The following is an 18,166-nucleotide window of genomic DNA, read 5'->3' on the forward strand; positions in this document are numbered from 1 at the left end:
TAACGAAACATATTTTTATATCAAAAGAATTTTTATGTAGCTATTTGAATTTTAGTATTTGAAGCCTGTTAGATTTCATGCAAAATTAAACGGGATCCATTTCTGAAAAATATATACGCAAGAAAAAAGTTCTTCATTAAAAGTTGATTAATTATGTATGGAAACCAAAAAATCTATATCAGTTAAAAGTAAAATTAATTTTAAACACACAAGATAAATGGATAAGTAAAATCGTTAGGTACCTAAACAAACTGTTGCAGTATATTCACAATATATTCACAAATTGGGGTACAATTTCCGCAAAGTAGTGTGTAAGTTTAAGTACACCAAGTTAATTTTTAGTATTATAAGTGAATTGTTCGAAAAGTAACTCTTAAAACAGGCACTCGTTAGTATAACGTTTTCCAACAATTCTGTTACCATGCTCTGGATAATATAGTTTTTGTAATTGAAGGTAAAGAATGTTAATGTATGAAAGAAGGTGAATTAAATGCAAACCATTTTTTTTAGACCAATGTGCCTAACAAATCATACAATTACTACAACTAATACTACTCATTTCTACGGTGGGAAATTTTGTTAACAGCTACTGTTGGCAGATATCCAAAATATCGATATAAGCGGACTGATTCGAGCAGTAACATTACGATGTAAGTATCGATATTAGATATTGTGATAACTGCTCACATCGCTAGATTCCGAGCAACAAAAAAGCGACGAAGGGTCATTGTTATTTTTTCTAATGCAATGTAATGCAGCAAATGTGCAGATTTGAACAAGTGTAACGCGATTTATGTTTAATCCGCATCGAGGAACCAAATCGAAGTAAACGCGCGGCCAGAGAAAAGAGCAGCACCGCACCGAAGATAAAACAAACAAGCATTGATTTGTTTGTCCGGCCATGTCAGTGTGTGTGTCACAAGGGCTTGCAAGTGTGTGCGTGTGTCCGTGCGTGTACGTGGGTGCTTTTTTTTTTCTCCCGAGTGCCGCCAAGTGAAATATGCAATTGCACGCCACTGCAGTTGCAGCCACACAAATCCTATCCTAATCGACGAAACAGCGAAGCGAGGAGGCTAGAATCGGCTGCCCAACGAAGAGAGCAGAACCGTTAACAAATGACACTCTGCCGATACAGCGAAGTAAAAATCAATAATTAGAGCAAAAAGGTATGCAGTAGCCAGAAAAGAACAGAACCCAATATACATGTGCACACATCTGCAGCCGTGTGTGTGTGTGTGTGTGTATGTGTCGTTGTATATCGCGTATCGCATTCATGCAAATAAAAGGCAAGCGACGGAAGTCAATAGATTTTATAGGTATTGTGTCCCGAAATAGGAGCAATTCCCCCCGATAAGTGCCGCAAAACGGCATAATAGGTGGAGCAAAGTGGATAGTGAATAGTGGGTAGTGGATAAGGGGTGTTACGTAGCTACATGGCAAAAACAAAAAAACAAAACACAAACACAGGGACACACATGCAAAAGCACATGCGACGTAACATTCCGATTCCGACCAACATCAAAGCGGAAGAGAACGAAAGAGGAGGAGGAGAGAGAGGAGCGAGTGGCGAAGAGAGGAAGGAAAGAAGAAGGGAAAGGCTTCACTGCTGCATTGCAGTGAATTGCGTTCATCTGCCCCTCGCGAACTTCCCCTGTTCACTTTGCATTTCACTTTCTTGAGCGAAACAAACAAGCCAACAAGCTATAGGCCAATAAGTTTGCATCCATTCTTGCAGCGAGTCTCAAAAGTCGCTCAGATACATATACAGCTACAGATTGAGATCCAGGTTCAGACTCAGATTCATTCAGAATGCGCGGCTCGTAGAGGAAGAACACGAGATACATCTGACCATGTGTAATTACCTAATGTGGCGCAGAGCTTAGTGCATAAAAGAGCAGATAGTAAGGTGCCTGCATAAGTTGTATACTGTGTGTAGTGCACTTTTGGCCAGCCAGTCGATGGCTACGACGGCTATGGGCCCGATTGGCCAATTCACGAGAGTGTGGGTGTACGAAAATCGATAGAATCGTGTAACTTGGGCATACAAGTACGTATGTTTAATGTTGCATGCATGTGGAATGTACATACATATATACGCATGCCTATAATCATGCTTATGAGCAGTTTTCTAGTTTCAAGAGTCGAGATTGTATGCGATGTCTTTATATCTTGCCGTCCCGACCAAGACCAATCAATGATCTGATTTGACTGATAGATAGATAGATATATAGATAAATAGATAGATATATAGATAAATAGATAGATATATATAGGTAGGTAGCTAGATAGATAGGTAAATACTTACATACATACCACATTGTATGCCTAAGCCCTACGAACTGCATTCTAAATGGACACGAAAATGAAACAGAATCCAATCGGAAGGAGAGGAGAAATTCTTATTAGACTTACATACTCTCAGGTGGGACTAGATTCGTAGCTTTGATTTAATTAATAGACTAATTATTAGCATTGAATTTTATGTTGTTAACAAAGAGCTTCTGCTTCAGTTCATATCGGTTTGATGTTACTTTTCTGAATATTGGTAGTTCATCATCATAGTCCTTTAAATCATAAATCACCATTAAAATAGCACAACAGATTTCACCAAGATATATAAAGTACATGAAATTCGATTCCAGAGTCATGTTAAACAGCGCTAATAACAATTCTCCCCAGCACGTAAGTAGACGAAAATCGTCATTAAAAATTAGATTTCTTTATAACTTGCTTATGCGATGTTTATGTATGTAAATGTACTTTTACGAATTCTCCAACACAGCTTGCATGTTAAGTTTACGCAAAATTGCATATGTACGCTTAGATTGAATCGGTCGATTTCAGGACTTTACTTTTAAGAACTCTACTATAGTCAGAAATTTAAAGGCAGTGAAGCAAAGTAAGAGGCTTCATCCAGGAAGTAAGAGGCTTTGGTCACGAGGACCGGGGTTATTCTGGGTCTTTCATGGTAATAAGACTGCATATTGGCTGGAAGCGATATGGTTCAGTTTGATCTTGCCGTAGACTCCTATGCATAAATGTAAACGTATTATTACTATTAAACAATATAGCATGATATTAGGCGTAGTTATGTGCAATTATTATACTCCATATGGCATGATTCGTAGTTTTAGGACAATTACATTATATTCTGGTGTACTTTCTTGTTCCGTTTTCCATTTTTGCAACTCGTTTTTAAATAGCATAAGATACTTATGATTAAATGGTAGGTAACTTTATACCTTGCTTTCCTATAGATCCTCTTTATTTTCAACATTTCTTTTGCTATGAATCACAACACCACCTAAGTTCCCCAAAGGAATTTCTTATTATTCTTTTTCGATGTGTTTATTTAAAATGAAAAAACTGATCATAATTTAAGAACGGAATTATGCTTGATGTTGTACTTGATGTTCATTAGTACTTGAAGCTGGCCGGTCCGGTCCTATTATACTAGACATTTACAATTTTCGCCATCACTTGTCCGACAAATGACACTCAACACACAGGTGCTGTGTTATATAAATATGTTGTAATGAATTCGAAATGGTCAGAACAGCGACAGAGGATATTTCTCGAGCCTAACGAGTTTCCGATTGTTTCACTTGTTTATTTCGTGCTTTGTTCACAACACACTTTGGGCATTTCACATTTATTGTTTCCCACTTTGGGCAGGCAATATATCTACTTATTGAAATTATAAAGAAATTTTAAAGGTATTCTTCGTACTTGCCGTGCAGCTCGGTGAGCTGTCCTTTTAGCCACCTATGCGCACATAAATAAACTACGAGACTGCAAGCGCCAATTGCTCCAAACTTTGACCATAAATATAATTTCTTCGAACTGAGTGATTCCGCAAATGTGTATCGTATATCCCGGAGTCTTAGTATATGTACACGCACACATTTTCGCAAGATATTTATTTTAAAATGTTGCTGTTGATTACTGCAGATTTTGATACGCCAATGCAACTCATGCATCTCTGAGTTTGTGCTGCAGCTGCTGCAGCAATAACCGCTCCACCGACATCCAAATTTTAATGTAAATTCGTTCATGCTGTAGGGTTGGTAATGTCTTTCTGACATTTTGACTTCATTAATTCGACGAAATCTGCCTTCTGGGCGTCTGCGAAAGTTTTATCAGCGCCAAAGCATCTCAATTTTCGACATGCACCGTGCTTTCTGTTCAATTGCAAAACAAATGACACCTGCCATTAAAGCAAGGTTGATGTCCTTCGATTAGAACGGGTGCCCCCTTAAGAGTGGTTTTCAAAATTAATTCCATGCTCGACTCAAAAAAGATGGCTAACACAGCTTATTATGTATTTTTTTTTCGGCCAGTACTGGTACGGGTTAGGGAGCAAATCAAACGAATTCCCCAGTATCCTATCAGATACCTTTTCAGCCCAGCCCTTTGAAGTGTCCCCGAATGCCTTGCACTGAAACGGACTGGCATGGCACATGTGCCTTCCCTTTAAAAGGGTATATAAATATCGAGCTCCTCGAGATCGCAGCTAGTCGCGCAAATTATCTGCACACTTACAAACATGTGTTTTTACACATGTATGTACATTTTTAAAATTTTTTTTTCATAATTGCAGTTCCTTCTACAAAATTAGCTGCAGTTGGCTTTTGTCGTTGTCAGATAAATGTCAGTGCTTAGCCGGGAAACTCGAAATTTATCAGTCGCTGGGTTGTAGACGGTCTTGAATGTCATATCGTTGCTCGATGCTCGCTGCTCAGTTTTCTTGCAACAGAAATAGCAGTGAAATAGGTGGACCAATAATGTATCCAGTGTCCTACAAACCAGGGCGTGCGTGCTACAAATCATGCCACCATGCAATGCGAGTAGCTCGATCCTCATTTGGTTACCAACGTCAACAGTTTTATGCCGCCTCTAGTTATGCAGGAAAAAGGTCACGATTTTTTGTTAAGCGCCGATTTACGTTCCCATCATTGCCTGGCAATGTAAGTAGATTTAGTCCAACCGAACTCTGTGTTCAAACCAAACTGAACCGAAACAAACTCGCACTCAAGGAGAGATACAACATGTAGTTTAATATTTGTATGCCTTTTAGCCGTAAGCCCACAAAAAACTACCAAAAATATAACACAAAATTATATGAACATATTTTAACCGAGCAAAATGTGTGAGAAAGTCGTTGTAACTAAACGTATTCGTGTGCTATTGTTTTACAAACGTCTTGCTATAACTGTCTATATGGTATCGATGTTGTTGTGCGTAATATTAAACAAAGCGTTGTGTGTATGTATGTACCATGATTGGTCTCTAAGTCATGTTTTTGCTTTCTAGAAGTGCATAATTCAATTCGGCAATATTTGATATATATGGTAATATCAAATGAAGAACCGTGTCAATGATACTTGCTTTGGTGCCATAAAAAGCAAGTCCTCTAGAAGACGCGAGTTACTACATGCCTACACACAAAACGGGTCCTTAAAATGAAGTTTGAATGCTTTTCGTTGTACTGTACAGTGTTAAAAGTAAATGCCTAAATACTCTTGATTTCACTATTAATGCATACGTATCCATAGCCGGTGAGTGCACCATCCGATATCAACATGAATGGCTATAACCGAAAATTGCCACAAAAACGTGGCTATGAGATGCCAAAATACTCTGGTAAGTCCATCCCCAAGCACTAGGATGTGCCCAATGTGCCATGCGGGCATATCCCAGATTGCTAGATCAAATGCGAATTAGTACACTGATTCCCAACGCCATTTCGTTTCACTAGATCCAAAAAAGAAAATGTGCAAGGAGCGCATTCCCCAGCCGAAGAACACGGTGGCCATGCTGAATGAGCTAAGACATGGACTGATTTACAAATTGGAGTCACAGACTGGTCCGGTACACGCACCTCTATTCACGATATCCGTGGAGGTAAGATATGTTTAAACCCATCGGACCCTCTGAGCGATCGACCACTGAGCTGAAACATGAGGAGGTCGCTTTGAGGAATTATCAAAGGAACGGAACCTGCGATCTCAAGTTCTCTAATCTAATTCACAGGTCGATGGACAGAAATACTTGGGCCAGGGCCGTAGTAAAAAAGTTGCACGCATCGAAGCAGCAGCAACTGCACTGCGCAGCTTTATACAGTTTAAGGATGGAGCAGTTCTGTCGCCTCTGAAGCCGGCGGGCAACTTGGACTTTACCAGCGATGAACATCTTGAAAATGGTATTGAAAATTTGTCCAGTTCAAAAATGTTTGAGATCATTCAGACGATGTTGACTGAAAAGCTATCCAACCCTACCTCGCTTGAACAACCCACGTTTTGCATGAGTCAGAGCAAGTATTAGTGTTTTTATCCTCTTTTGTTAATTATTTTAATTTATTATTTAATATAATTTATTCTGGAACCTTATGCGTTGTGGCCATATCAAAGATGTCTCCATTCATCTAATAGCAATGTTTTGGCCGAATATCCAATAGTATCGGCCATGTCACAAAATCAATTGTTATCAATGATTTTAAGCAAATATGTATGTTTAAAGTGCCGTAAGGTTCGCAATGTTGATTTTGGTATCGTTTGTGTTATTTGTATGAGAGCACACACAGCTCATTTGGACTGAAGTTTTTATAGGCCAAAGAGAATGCTTTTTACTTACTGAACCCATTTTTAATAAATAACCCAACAATCGGCTACTAAAAGGCCTCGGTGTACTTGAGTCCTGTTTTTCTCTTGTTTTTTTTTTTTTTTTTTTTTTTTCCTTTTATTAATGCGCCTTATTCAGCACATTATGCTTAATAGAGCAACCAATTCTGTGCTTCAGTGTCGTACGCTTACTTAAATTGACTTTCATTGGTTGATCTCTACGTTTTTATAAGTTTCTTGTGTTTCTTGTTCATTGTTCCCCTCGCGTTTGTCTGATATGGCTAGAGACCACTATTGCGTCTGAAATAAGATTAGAAAACTAAGGCGTAGCTTCAGAGTGACGAGCAGTCAAATATCCCCAGCTAATTTTGTTTTATATTGCTAGATGTCAGCAAAAGTGCTATTACTGTTGACGGTCAGAAGAAGGTTCCAGATAAGGGTCCTGTCATGCTCCTCTACGAATTATTTAATGACGTTAATTTCGAATGCATTAATATTGACGGCGCCCAGAACAATTGTCGCTTCAAAATGACCGTCACAATCAACGAAAAGAAGTTCGATGGAACAGGTATGTAGTTGAATTATCTCGTTGTTAACGTCAACCCACCCAGCCACATACAATGTATGCTAATGTGTAACTCAATTTTTCTCAAGGTCCTTCCAAAAAGACGGCGAAAAATGCGGCAGCTAAGGCGGCACTTGCTTCGTTATGCAATATTTCCTACAGTCCAATGGTGGTGCCACAGAAGAACGTACCCCTGCCAATCGACGACAAGTCGTCATCGATGGAGTTGCCTCAGATACACGCGGATACGATTGGTCGGTTGGTCTTAGAAAAGTTCATGGAAGTAATCAAGGGCCAGGAGGCTTACTCGCGTCGAAAGGTATTAGCGGGCATTGTAATGACTGAAAACATGAATTTTTGTGAAGCCAAAGTGAGTCCGCAGCCAGCGAAGCATTGCGAAACCAATTATAATGCCAAACCCATCCTTGATCAGGTTATTTCAGTTTCGACGGGCACCAAGTGTGTCAGCGGTGAGCATATGAGTGTGAACGGAGCTGTCCTAAATGATTCCCATGCTGAAATAGTCTCCAGGCGTTGTCTTCTCAAATATTTATATGCACAGCTGGACCTTCAGTGCAATCAGGGTATAGTTGTTTGATGTATATGCTAAGTTCAGTTTACGTATACTAATAATACCATAGAACTTAAATCTAAGAGTAATGCATAATCTAGTTGTTAAATGTTGATATCGAAAATGTACGCTTTACCAGCAAGAATTGCCTACATAGAAGCTAAAGTTCCGATTTGTGCTCATTAACCGTATACGAGCACAAACTTTTATTTTTTCTTTCTTTTACACATTATAAACAAGCACTTTAAGCTAACTTATGTTTTCCCCGTCTGATCGTTTTAGAAGGTGTTTATACAAAATTAAATTTTAAGGGCAAACCATCTTAAAAATAAACAATTTGTAAACATTATCAAATCTAAGCACAAACATTAAAAATCTCGAATATCCTTTATTTTGAATGGCATTTACCTTAATTACTTAATTACTAACATTTCAGTTGTACTATTTCATTGAATTATTATCTAAATTGCAAACCAATTATTAAGTAGCAAAGGGAAAGCTTCTAAAGTAACATTGTTTCTTTTGAATTCAATGTAATGCCTGTGGCATGATTTGGGCCCAGTGAACACATTTAGTATTCTTAAGTCAAAACTCACCTATCGGAAACACAATTAATGATAGTTCTTTTGACTTGGAAATAAGAGTGGGCATTATAGGAAAAGGTATTTGCCTTTGGCTCAAAACAAAATCATAAAATATGTATAAGTTGCGTAGTATTTTGCGATTGGCATTTTGCTTTCCCAGCTTAACATTCTTACTAAAACATGTTTCGCATTGTTTTGTTGGACTTCTTTTCATGTATACCTTTGCGTATTGGTGAAAAGAATGAGATTTAAACATAAAACTACTTCGTTTTACTTTAATTTATATTTGATTACTCTTATTCAATTTTCTCCTAAATTTAGCCACAGCATATCAGTCGATTTTCGTGAGGAATACTGATGGGCAATACCCTTATAAACTAAAATCCGGGGTACATTTCCATTTGTATATAAATACAGCACCTTGTGGGGATGCACGGATATTTAGTCCTCACGAAAACGACACTGGTGTTGATAAACATCCAAATAGGTTGGTACAAACTGCATTCTATAAATACTCGATATTTTTATATGAAGAATACTTTCTCTACCTATTTACACATTTAAATTGTATTATTCAAGTAGAATTATAATGATTTATATTTGTACGCAATAAGAAACGACATTTCCCTGCAGGAAACACGTTGAGATTGCAAAAAAAATTTGTATTTGCATAAAAAAAATATATATTTGTATATGTACAATTGCGTGCTTAAGAATGCCACAAGTTACCGTCAATGAAATTGCGACATTTGTTCATTATAAATAACTTTTAAAATCTGGAATGCAAGCATATGCCAAAAGAAGAAAGCACTATATCGCACACTTTCATTTCAATTTGTGGCAACATAATGCACGAAATTGTTCATATTAAATATTAGAACTATCAATTTGAACATGAGCATGAATGTATACAAGAAATCAGGTATTTTAAAGCTTTTACTCTTTGTGTTGAGTCTGTTTAGAAATGTATTTGCCCCCGGCTTTTTATTCGCCATCCGTTGTCTGTATGTATGTGTCTGTAACGATTCAGTCAAGTGATTAAGATGACAAGGATATACAAAACATGGGCTTCCGCTTCCACAATTTTGTTAAATACGTATTTGTATGCCCTTGCAGTTGTTATAGAACGCAGAGAATAAGGCATCTCTTCCGCTATTAATAAACTATTGCATAGTCTATATGGCAATGTCCGTCTACAAACTTCGGAGCTCCGAAGTTTCCTTTCTTGTTTGCAACAATCGTTTAAAATGACAGTTCGAAATAGGTTAAGCATAAAAGTACCTACCATTTGAATCAGATTTAATAGGTGCCGGTCTGAGGGATTACTTTGAAGTATATGTGAGAAATGAATTTTAATGATAAGCCTTGCCGCCCGCCACTCCCTACCACATAATGAAGTAATTCATACCATGTTTTGTTTCCAGTATTACTTGGCATGTTTTAAACGTAGTTTTTGAACAAGCTAATAATTATATTTTCCATACTCACATTTTATAATGCCGACAACGAATCATACATGAAATAATCATCAATCAACAGAAAAGCTCGTGGCCAGCTGCGCACCAAAATCGAGTCCGGTGAGGGGACGATTCCAGTGAAAAGCAGTGATGGTATCCAGACGTGGGATGGCGTATTGCAGGTAACCCGATTGGGCGGTTGCTATTAGATCGTGGTAAACCATCAACATTACAACATTTATGACTTTTGTGCAGGGCCAACGCCTGCTAACAATGTCGTGCTCGGATAAAATTGCCCGTTGGAACATCGTGGGCATCCAAGGCTCACTATTGTCTTCCATAATTGAACCGGTGTACCTGCATTCGATTGTGCTGGGAAGCCTGTTGCATCCGGAGCACATGTACCGCGCAGTTTGCGGCCGAATTGAGAAGTCCATTCAAGGCCTGCCACCGCCGTACCATCTGAACAAGCCGCGCCTGGCACTAGTCACTTCGGCCGAGCCGCGGAATCAGGCCAAGGCTCCCAACTTCGGGATCAATTGGACCATTGGGGACACCGAGCTGGAAGTGGTGAACTCGCTAACCGGTCGAACCATTGGCGGCCAGGTGTCTCGCATCACAAAGCAGGCGTTTTTCGTTAAGTATGGATTTCTAATGGCAAACTTGCCCGGTATTTTAGTCCGCAAAGTAACCACTGACTATGGGCAAACCAAAGCTAACGTTAAGGACTATCAGGTGAGTGTTTATATGCTGGATCATTTGAGGATATGCATCAAATTGTTTGCCACATCTGTTCTTGTAGATCGCAAAGCTAGAATTGTTCTCTGCATTCAAGCGAGAAGACCTTGGCAGCTGGCTGAAGAAACCCATTGAACAAGACGAGTTCGGTCTTGCCGAATGACTGCACTCAGCACTATTATATAATTTTAAAAAAGACAACAGCAACGGCAAGCAATTAATAGAATTAGACGACATAGATTTTATGACAAATTCTGATATAGAATGCAAATTATATTGGGTGCAAGCACATCGCTATGATATACCACTTCATATGATTGACAACCTGCCAACTTTGCGTACCCATTGCAATAGCAAGCACAAAGATGCTTATGCTCGAAATATAAAGAACAGCTCTAGAATATTTATAGAATAGAATGTAGTTTTTATGCTGGAACTGAGTAAAGGAGTATTATGGCGTTTTTTTTTGAATCAATTCATTTTTAAATTGGCTAAAGCAATTTCTTTATCATTTAAGTTTGTGACTTGTTTTGTTATTTGAATGAATGCGATGCGTTGCGATGTCGTCGTAACCACACTGTCGAAACTTTCAAGTGAGTTGTGTCTTTCGTTTTCCGTATTTTATATGGTAAATATGGTAATATGGAATGTTACGAAACAGTTAAAAGATATATATAAAACCAAAAACCAACAAGTACACTCAATGAATAACAATAATCCAAACAGAAATCTAGAATTCGTTCTCTTATCGATTAAGCAATGTATTTTGTTAAGTAATGTTATTTGCAACGACATAATAATTATAATAATAATAAAGTCACGCTTAATATAAGCATAAGAACATTTTAGGTGAATCTGCGTTAATTTCGCGTACTTTTCTTCAGATCAGATATAAACCTAAGCTTTAATCGATTTTCAATGAATAAAACTGTGTTCTTGGTTGAAAAACATTATATCTATGTAACAACATTTTATCAATTAAATTACGTAGATTTCTTTGCATATTAGTTGATACAAATCACATGCAAGCGAAAGCAGATAAGAATAAAAATACATATATTAGTTACCAATTTTGTAGCATGCTGATAAAGGCATTTGAACTACCTAACTAAGTCTTATCATGAAGCTTGTATCGCTATTTCGTATATTGTAGAAATACATACTATATTAGTTGTGGTTACTTGTACATCATAATACCTTCTCTTAAATTTACTTCCGCCCTGAGTTCTTCCGGTTGTTCGTTCAATTTGAAATGACAATTGTTAATGGTCAAATCAATAACTACTCTTCCAACGTCGATTGACGTATTCCAATTTAAAACAAGGCGATTTGGCTCCTCTTTTATTGTGTACTTGAAAATGCTACGACGAATGATCTAGTCAAATGTGGTAACCTAATAAAGCCATAGTCTCCTACCATTCAGTTATGTGAAATAAATATTACGTCGAAGTTGCATAGAAAACGAAAATGAAAAGGACTGCATGACATTAGAGCAGCACAGCATATTTTGTTGCAGTTGCAGTTTGTCCGAATCGTCTTAATCTCACTCACGACCTCGAAAAGGTTTGAGTACCGACTTCTTGCGATATAATTTTTCATTTAAAGCCGTAAAATTTCTTTAAGTACTAAAATTCAACCGCTTAATTCGTCCAATGCCGTTTATAATTAACAAGCTACTTCGAAGTTTAATTTCCTTTGACTTTCTCACAGTCCACTTAATGATACTTTTAGTAGTAATTTACATGATTGCTTCGCAACTTGTATCCTTCACTACCGAGTGAACCTGATGGGCTGATTGTGTTTTAAAAATGAAAAAGAATTAATTGTTAACTTTTTCAGCACGGCACGAAGTAGGCAATTGAGTTTTAAGCTATTGAATTTGGAAGCGTAGCTTATGGGAAATTTGCTGATGCTGAATACAAATATAATAGGAAAACCATCAGGGCTTTTTAAATGTGAAATTATATTTTAAGTGGAGAGGACATTATTTATAATTTTCAATAGTGGTATTCTTCAAATTACGTCGATAGCAAAAATTTAATTATAGATTTCCTTTAAGTTCAAAGTGATACATGTACACCATTTTTTTTCCTGCGCATGCTAAAAATATATTGGCATATTATTTGTGAAAAAGAAAAAAAAACTTGCGAGTTTTTCTCCATTACTTGATTAAATAATAATATGACGATATAATTGACTTAAGTAATATTTGCAAAAATACCGCGTATGATGGATAAACCAAAGTTGATCTTATATAAAATACTGTGATACTAAATTTTACTAGTACTTCCAGCATAGCTGCATTTTATCCATTCTTAAATATTCTATGATAAGCAGCAGCAGATAATAATCAATGACTATATAGGAAAACAAAAATTTTTAAATGGCATGCACCATGCTTGTCTACATTAGATTTTCAAATAAGAAATTTTACAAACTAGATTAATACGTATGGAATGGTGGGTATAACATTGGGACTCCTCAAATATCATTTTTAATTGCAAAATAAAACAATAGGCTCTCGAATGCAGCGTACACAGGAAAACTTCAGTCAACTAATTTCTATTGCGAAAAGATACACTAAATTAAACCCTATAAAACGTAGGCTAGTCGTCAAGTCGGTATATTCAAGAACCAGCTAATAAACGTTCAACACGTATTAGAATACCTAGCTAAGAACACACAATGATAACTATGAGAATTTTTTAAATATACTTAGTTGGAAGAAGATCAGACATATACAATAGTATGCTAGTCGAGTCCTCTACTCTTGTTATGGAATGGTTTTAACCATTCACCTACTAAGTTGGTTTGCCTATCGGTTCGCATTCACATTATTTCATAATATAATTGAAACCAGTTTGGGAATAAATAGAAATAGACATAGACATAGTAAATATCACAGTTTGAAATGGATATTGTACTTGGAAGTTGGAAGTTGGACTTACATGAATAAGTATACAAAACAAAAGGTTGCTCAAATTGCAAAACACTTGGAAAGTATTTCTACATCTTCCAAACAAAAAGCAGTCCTCAGAAACACACTTAGATGCTATAGAACTATAAAACATGCCGGGTTTTACTATATATCCCGCTAAACCAGTGATAAGAAGCCGCGTTCTAGACCAAACCCATATACCAACTACCATATAGCATGAAGACACTAATCAAGCTGCATACATATGTACGAGCTAAAGGCAGCAATCCAACACAGATTATATTACCACTTGCAATTGTATTAATAGTTAGAACATTTGATGTTTTGGGAGTTCAAGGACTGTATGCAATCAATTATCTAAGACACAACATGCTAAACATATTGCAGATCCGGCAGGATGCCAAGATTGAATCTGTTTTACGTGCTCCTGAGATCAAGAATCATTCATTACTGACATTCTGGGCTAAACGCGTTAGAAAAAGAGACCAAAAAAACAATCATAATTTGGGCTTATCTACTAGGCATTGCTTACACATATTTCACTAAGTTTACGAAACGGATATTAAACTACCAAAGAAATAAACAGTATAATCGTGGTAAATTTACATTTACATTACATCGAGCCAAAAACACCTTATTACAAAACATCAAATATTTTTTGATTCCACCGAAACTTGCAATTTTGATGGAAAAGTGGGTTTGGGAATTTAGCAATGCGGACATCCAAATATAGATGGCTTTTCTTTAGTTTACGAACAAGCCCGTATTTACCAGGAAATCAATATATGCATAACTTAATATATAGAAATACACACTTATACGTAAAACTTTGTTCTTGAAAAAGATTAGTGCATATATCCAAAAGATTTAAGCAAATAATAAACACTTAATATCTAAATACACAGAACAAACTTTAATAAGAACTAGGTTTACACTTCCTACACTTAAACTTCGCTTGTCCACGTTTCAAGAAATTCGCTTGGATAACGAATCAATAAAATTCCAAAATAGTAACAGTCTAGTCTGCGAATTACAAATTCTATTTGCAATTTAAGAAATATTCTTTTAAACACTAAAACACTGAATACTTGCAAGAACGTAGAAATCAATTGCATGCATCCAAAATTGCTCGTTTAGTTATAAAAGAAATCCGTATGTACCAGGAATTCTGTATATGCGTGGCTTAATACATATAAAATACATACACACTTATACGTAAAGCTTTGTTCAAAACTTGATCAAAATTTAGTGCAAATAGCCAGGCGATTCAAATGGAATAATAGCGAGCAAGAAAGAGCATTGTTAACAGCTACCATAAACATTTAAGTCGGCAAAAACCAATGTATCAATAACTTAAACTTTTAAAATAGATTTTACGATGGCCTTTTTGTTTTATAATCGACTGTCAGCCAATAAAATGATCCCCACGTCATTGAAGACGAAACTTAAACCCTATAAGCCTATGAATATTTACACAATCGTTCGGTCTCCAACTAATGTAAATGAAATTTAATAAATTACCAATAATATATAGAGAACAAAACAGCCTCCGATTATTTATTTATTTATTTACGAATCGCGAACCTAAGGATTTTTTAGCTATGCATTTGATATAGCTAAGAAGTACATTTCATATCCAAACATAAGATTGATTGGAAATAATGTCAGGAGGTGAGTAGATTCCGATAGGTGGGATTGTATTCGTAGGGTTGCCATCATGTGTCATTTATAACTTCGTCTCCTGTAAGATAGTGGAATATATTTCGATATAGGTGGGTATCGTACTAGGGGGACTTGGGATGAAATCAGGATACTTTTGGTCTCTGCTGCAGTCATCGCAGTTCTTTTTCAGTAAATGTAAGTATTTATACGTAACGTAATATTGTAATAATCGATGAAATATTTTGTATAAATAAAGTTTATATGCTTTTACTCACCTATTGGAAGCAAAAATAAAGAAAAATTAATTTAATAGTTATGAAACTCAAACGGTTTTTTTGGTTTATAGTATATTGGCAGCATTAAGCCTTTAAGCTGGTTTGGATTTACAAGCATGATCTAAACATTTTATATTTATAGTAACAACAAGTTATTTACAGAACAACCCATTTCATTCTCCATTTTCAATTTTCAGATGCCGCCCTTGGTTGCACACAAGAATCCTTTGGAGCCAAGCTGACGTAGTTATTTTCCGTGTTCCGACGATTCAAGGCAACCGGAATCAAAGCTAACTTGCCCGGTAAGTCCTCCATTTCATAATCCCTTCAAAGTGAACAGGATACAATTGGGTTGGTTGTAAAAACGTGAATCCTTGGGCGGCCTTGAGCGTTGATTTTCCACACAGCATGCAGGTTTCGTCGACAACGAACTTGTTGAATTTATTAAAACAGCCCGCTGCTAACGAAACCCGACTTCAGTGAGGATGTTTCTCCTAAGTTGCAGTGCAAGGAGCACTTTGTTGTTTCACACTATCGGCAACTGCCACATAAACGGATTTCCTGCTGCAAAATAAAGAAAATTGTATGAATTGCATAGCTCGATGATCTCTGCCAACTATTCGGGTATCACAGTTTATGTTGGAGACCATTTGGGAAATCTGAATGTGCTAGAAGTATGGACCCGGTTTGGCAAGAAACGAGATATATGTGCAGGTGCTGCTGTCGGTTGCAAAGCGAAAAGGCGACAAGCAAGAAAGTAAATAATTCACTTAAAAGCAAATAAAATGTAATTTACTTTTAACGGAAATGTGCTCAGCAGCCGGGAGGCGGAGGCACTTAATCCGTCAGCCCGGCAGTCATGCCTGTGTGCCGTATTGCTTATAAAATGCAGACAGTTCACTTCATCCCGCCATCCTCGGGGCCAAAAAGCAGCAGAACGATAGTCGTACACGAATTACACTGGAAAAAAATTGGGACAAGGGACACAATTGTTTAAGTTAAATTATATGGCAAAATAAAATGGGCTAGTAACTAAGCATAATAACTAAGCACACCTCAGAGCTTGTCACAATTTCATTGATCTAGATATCCCTGATATAAAAGTCAAACACTTTTCTCAATTGCCACGTGCCAGAACACTGAACATTCACCAAATTTCTCTCATTAGAGCGTTTCTCTAGGATAACCCAACCCATACAATGTGGATGCAATTGTAAGTCCAAAATAATCATAAATGACCTTTTTTTCACATACAATCTTTAGAGGCTGTCGCGGGCTTGCAAAAAGCCCCAGGCGAAAAGATGAAGACATTGAGCCACAATCTATTATTGCCAGTGCATACAGGCACGAATACATATACAACACATATTTGGCTAAGAATACTTTTCAATTACCATCGGGCACAGATAGCGTCTATCTCGCCAACCCTTCGATGAACGAGCTAATGCGAGCTATTCAAAGTGGCTCCTCAATGGACACATTTAAGCGCGTCATAGTATCAATGATTGTCCCAATTCCCAGAACTTCCCAGCTGCTGGCACAGGCGAACTCTCCTTGCTATCAAAATTTAAGACTTACCCCAAATGTAGTGCACCGAAGTCATTCTTTCGATCAGCCGCAAGTGGGAATGTCAGTTCAACGACTGCCGAGAGTGCACTCGGAGGGCGATTTGTTGCAGCCCAGGAGGTCGGTTTGTGATGAGATGATCTCTAGAGATGCTTTGCCAGCGCGTGTGGCTCCTTCGGAAATGCCCACGAAGCCCCAGGAAGTGGCGACCGAGGAGCCCAGTGTCCAGTGGAATGCATGCTATTGGATTGGCTTGGCACACTTGCTAATGATAATTTCTTGCATGCGCGGACTCTTTTAAACAGGCATTCAAATATAGAACGTCTGAATACTGCTGTGAACTCTGATGCATTAAAGAATCAAGTTTTTTACTTGTCTCACAGCGTACAGCCCTTGAATATGTATATGTAAACTCTTCCAACATGCCGAACACCTTTCCCAATTAATCAGCCAGTATTAAACTGCAGCTAAGCACTCAAGTTTGCTGGCATCCCCCATATGAGCCAGGCCGGAAACGAAGTTGGCAGAACAAGGCATTTGGTTTCGGGGTATTTGCCCTGTCGTTCTCCTGATGACAGTTCTGTGGCGCAAAAGGCACATAAACACATTTGCCCGCCAGCTGGCAAAAGTGGCTTGTTTTTTTTTTTTGTCGTTGGATCTCGCCTACCAGCAAGTAGTCGTAGGAAAATGTGGGCATGTCTGGCATGCGATCCGCGTTAGAACGTAGTAATAACCAATTTTGCAAAGCGGCGACATCTTCATTCTAGTTCTGAGCACTCAGCGGGGTGAATGCAAGTGCGACCTATTAGGACTTTCTATGGTAATGGGAGCTAAACTGGATGAGGACAAATGTGGCAGTAGCTTGCCAACATTCGCAGGGTACATATGTGTGTATCTCAAGGATATGCAGGTTGGTTTTATGCTTATTCGACAGTGCTGAATTGACTTACATCAACTGGTGTCGTTGTGTCGTCTGTTATGTTTATGTTGCGAATAGGGTGTTTAGTTTTGATGGCCTTTCAAGTGAGCGAATGAAAAGAACAACAAAAAATACAGTTTGTAATGGTTCGCTCAAATGTAGCTCGGTGATTCGTGAATATGAATGTAAAACCCCCCATACGTCTGTATCCCTATCCGTATCCGTATCTGCATATATTCAATTTGATGGGGTAGCTGTGTGCGTGGGCATT

General features: G+C 37.5%; 3 protein-coding genes and 1 non-coding gene across 18 annotated transcripts in view; 3 read left to right on the forward strand and 1 right to left on the reverse strand.

The window, feature by feature from the left end:
* The first annotated feature begins 662 nt into the window (after nucleotides 1–662).
* The window catches only part of prage, a 79,949-nt gene continuing 62,445 nt past the window's right edge, over nucleotides 663–18,166 (forward strand). The window contains exons 1-2 of the mRNA NM_001258549.1: nucleotides 663–1,166; nucleotides 15,608–15,712. The gene's annotated coding sequence lies outside the window, so the exon portion shown is untranslated. The remainder of the gene's footprint in view (nucleotides 1,167–15,607; nucleotides 15,713–18,166) is intronic.
* Nucleotides 669–15,009, forward strand: Adar (Adenosine deaminase acting on RNA). Of its 15 annotated transcripts, NM_001258547.2 has the most exons (13): nucleotides 669–1,166; nucleotides 2,643–2,682; nucleotides 5,314–5,504; nucleotides 5,556–5,643; nucleotides 5,759–5,904; nucleotides 6,034–6,202; nucleotides 7,006–7,188; nucleotides 7,275–7,555; nucleotides 7,619–7,769; nucleotides 8,662–8,827; nucleotides 9,880–9,979; nucleotides 10,053–10,532; nucleotides 10,600–10,945. In NM_001258547.2, the coding sequence occupies exons 3-13, from the start codon at nucleotides 5,463–5,465 to the stop codon at nucleotides 10,696–10,698; spliced, it is 1,905 nt and encodes a 634-aa protein (NP_001245476.1). In that variant the 5' UTR covers nucleotides 669–1,166; nucleotides 2,643–2,682; nucleotides 5,314–5,462; the 3' UTR covers nucleotides 10,699–10,945. The 15 variants fall into 15 exon arrangements, with proteins under 15 accessions (NP_001245476.1, NP_001245477.1, NP_001284791.1 ...); NM_001258548.2 differs by having other exon boundaries at nucleotides 5,314–5,643; nucleotides 10,600–15,009; NM_001297862.1 differs by lacking the exon at nucleotides 5,314–5,504 and having other exon boundaries at nucleotides 6,034–6,313; nucleotides 10,600–15,009.
* Nucleotides 15,805–15,901, reverse strand: mir-981 (mir-981 stem loop). Its single transcript, NR_047728.1, has one exon. It is a non-coding gene; the product is annotated as a mir-981 precursor RNA (primary transcript).
* Nucleotides 16,510–17,362, forward strand: CG32806 (uncharacterized protein). The gene is made up of 2 exons (NM_166904.2): nucleotides 16,510–16,623; nucleotides 16,674–17,362. The coding sequence occupies exons 1-2, from the start codon at nucleotides 16,610–16,612 to the stop codon at nucleotides 17,275–17,277; spliced, it is 618 nt and encodes a 205-aa protein (NP_726762.1). The 5' UTR covers nucleotides 16,510–16,609; the 3' UTR covers nucleotides 17,278–17,362.

The sequence above is a fragment of the Drosophila melanogaster genome, chromosome X (genome assembly GCF_000001215.4).
Source record: "Drosophila melanogaster chromosome X".
In the NCBI taxonomy this organism is placed as follows: Eukaryota; Metazoa; Arthropoda; class Insecta; order Diptera; family Drosophilidae; genus Drosophila; species Drosophila melanogaster.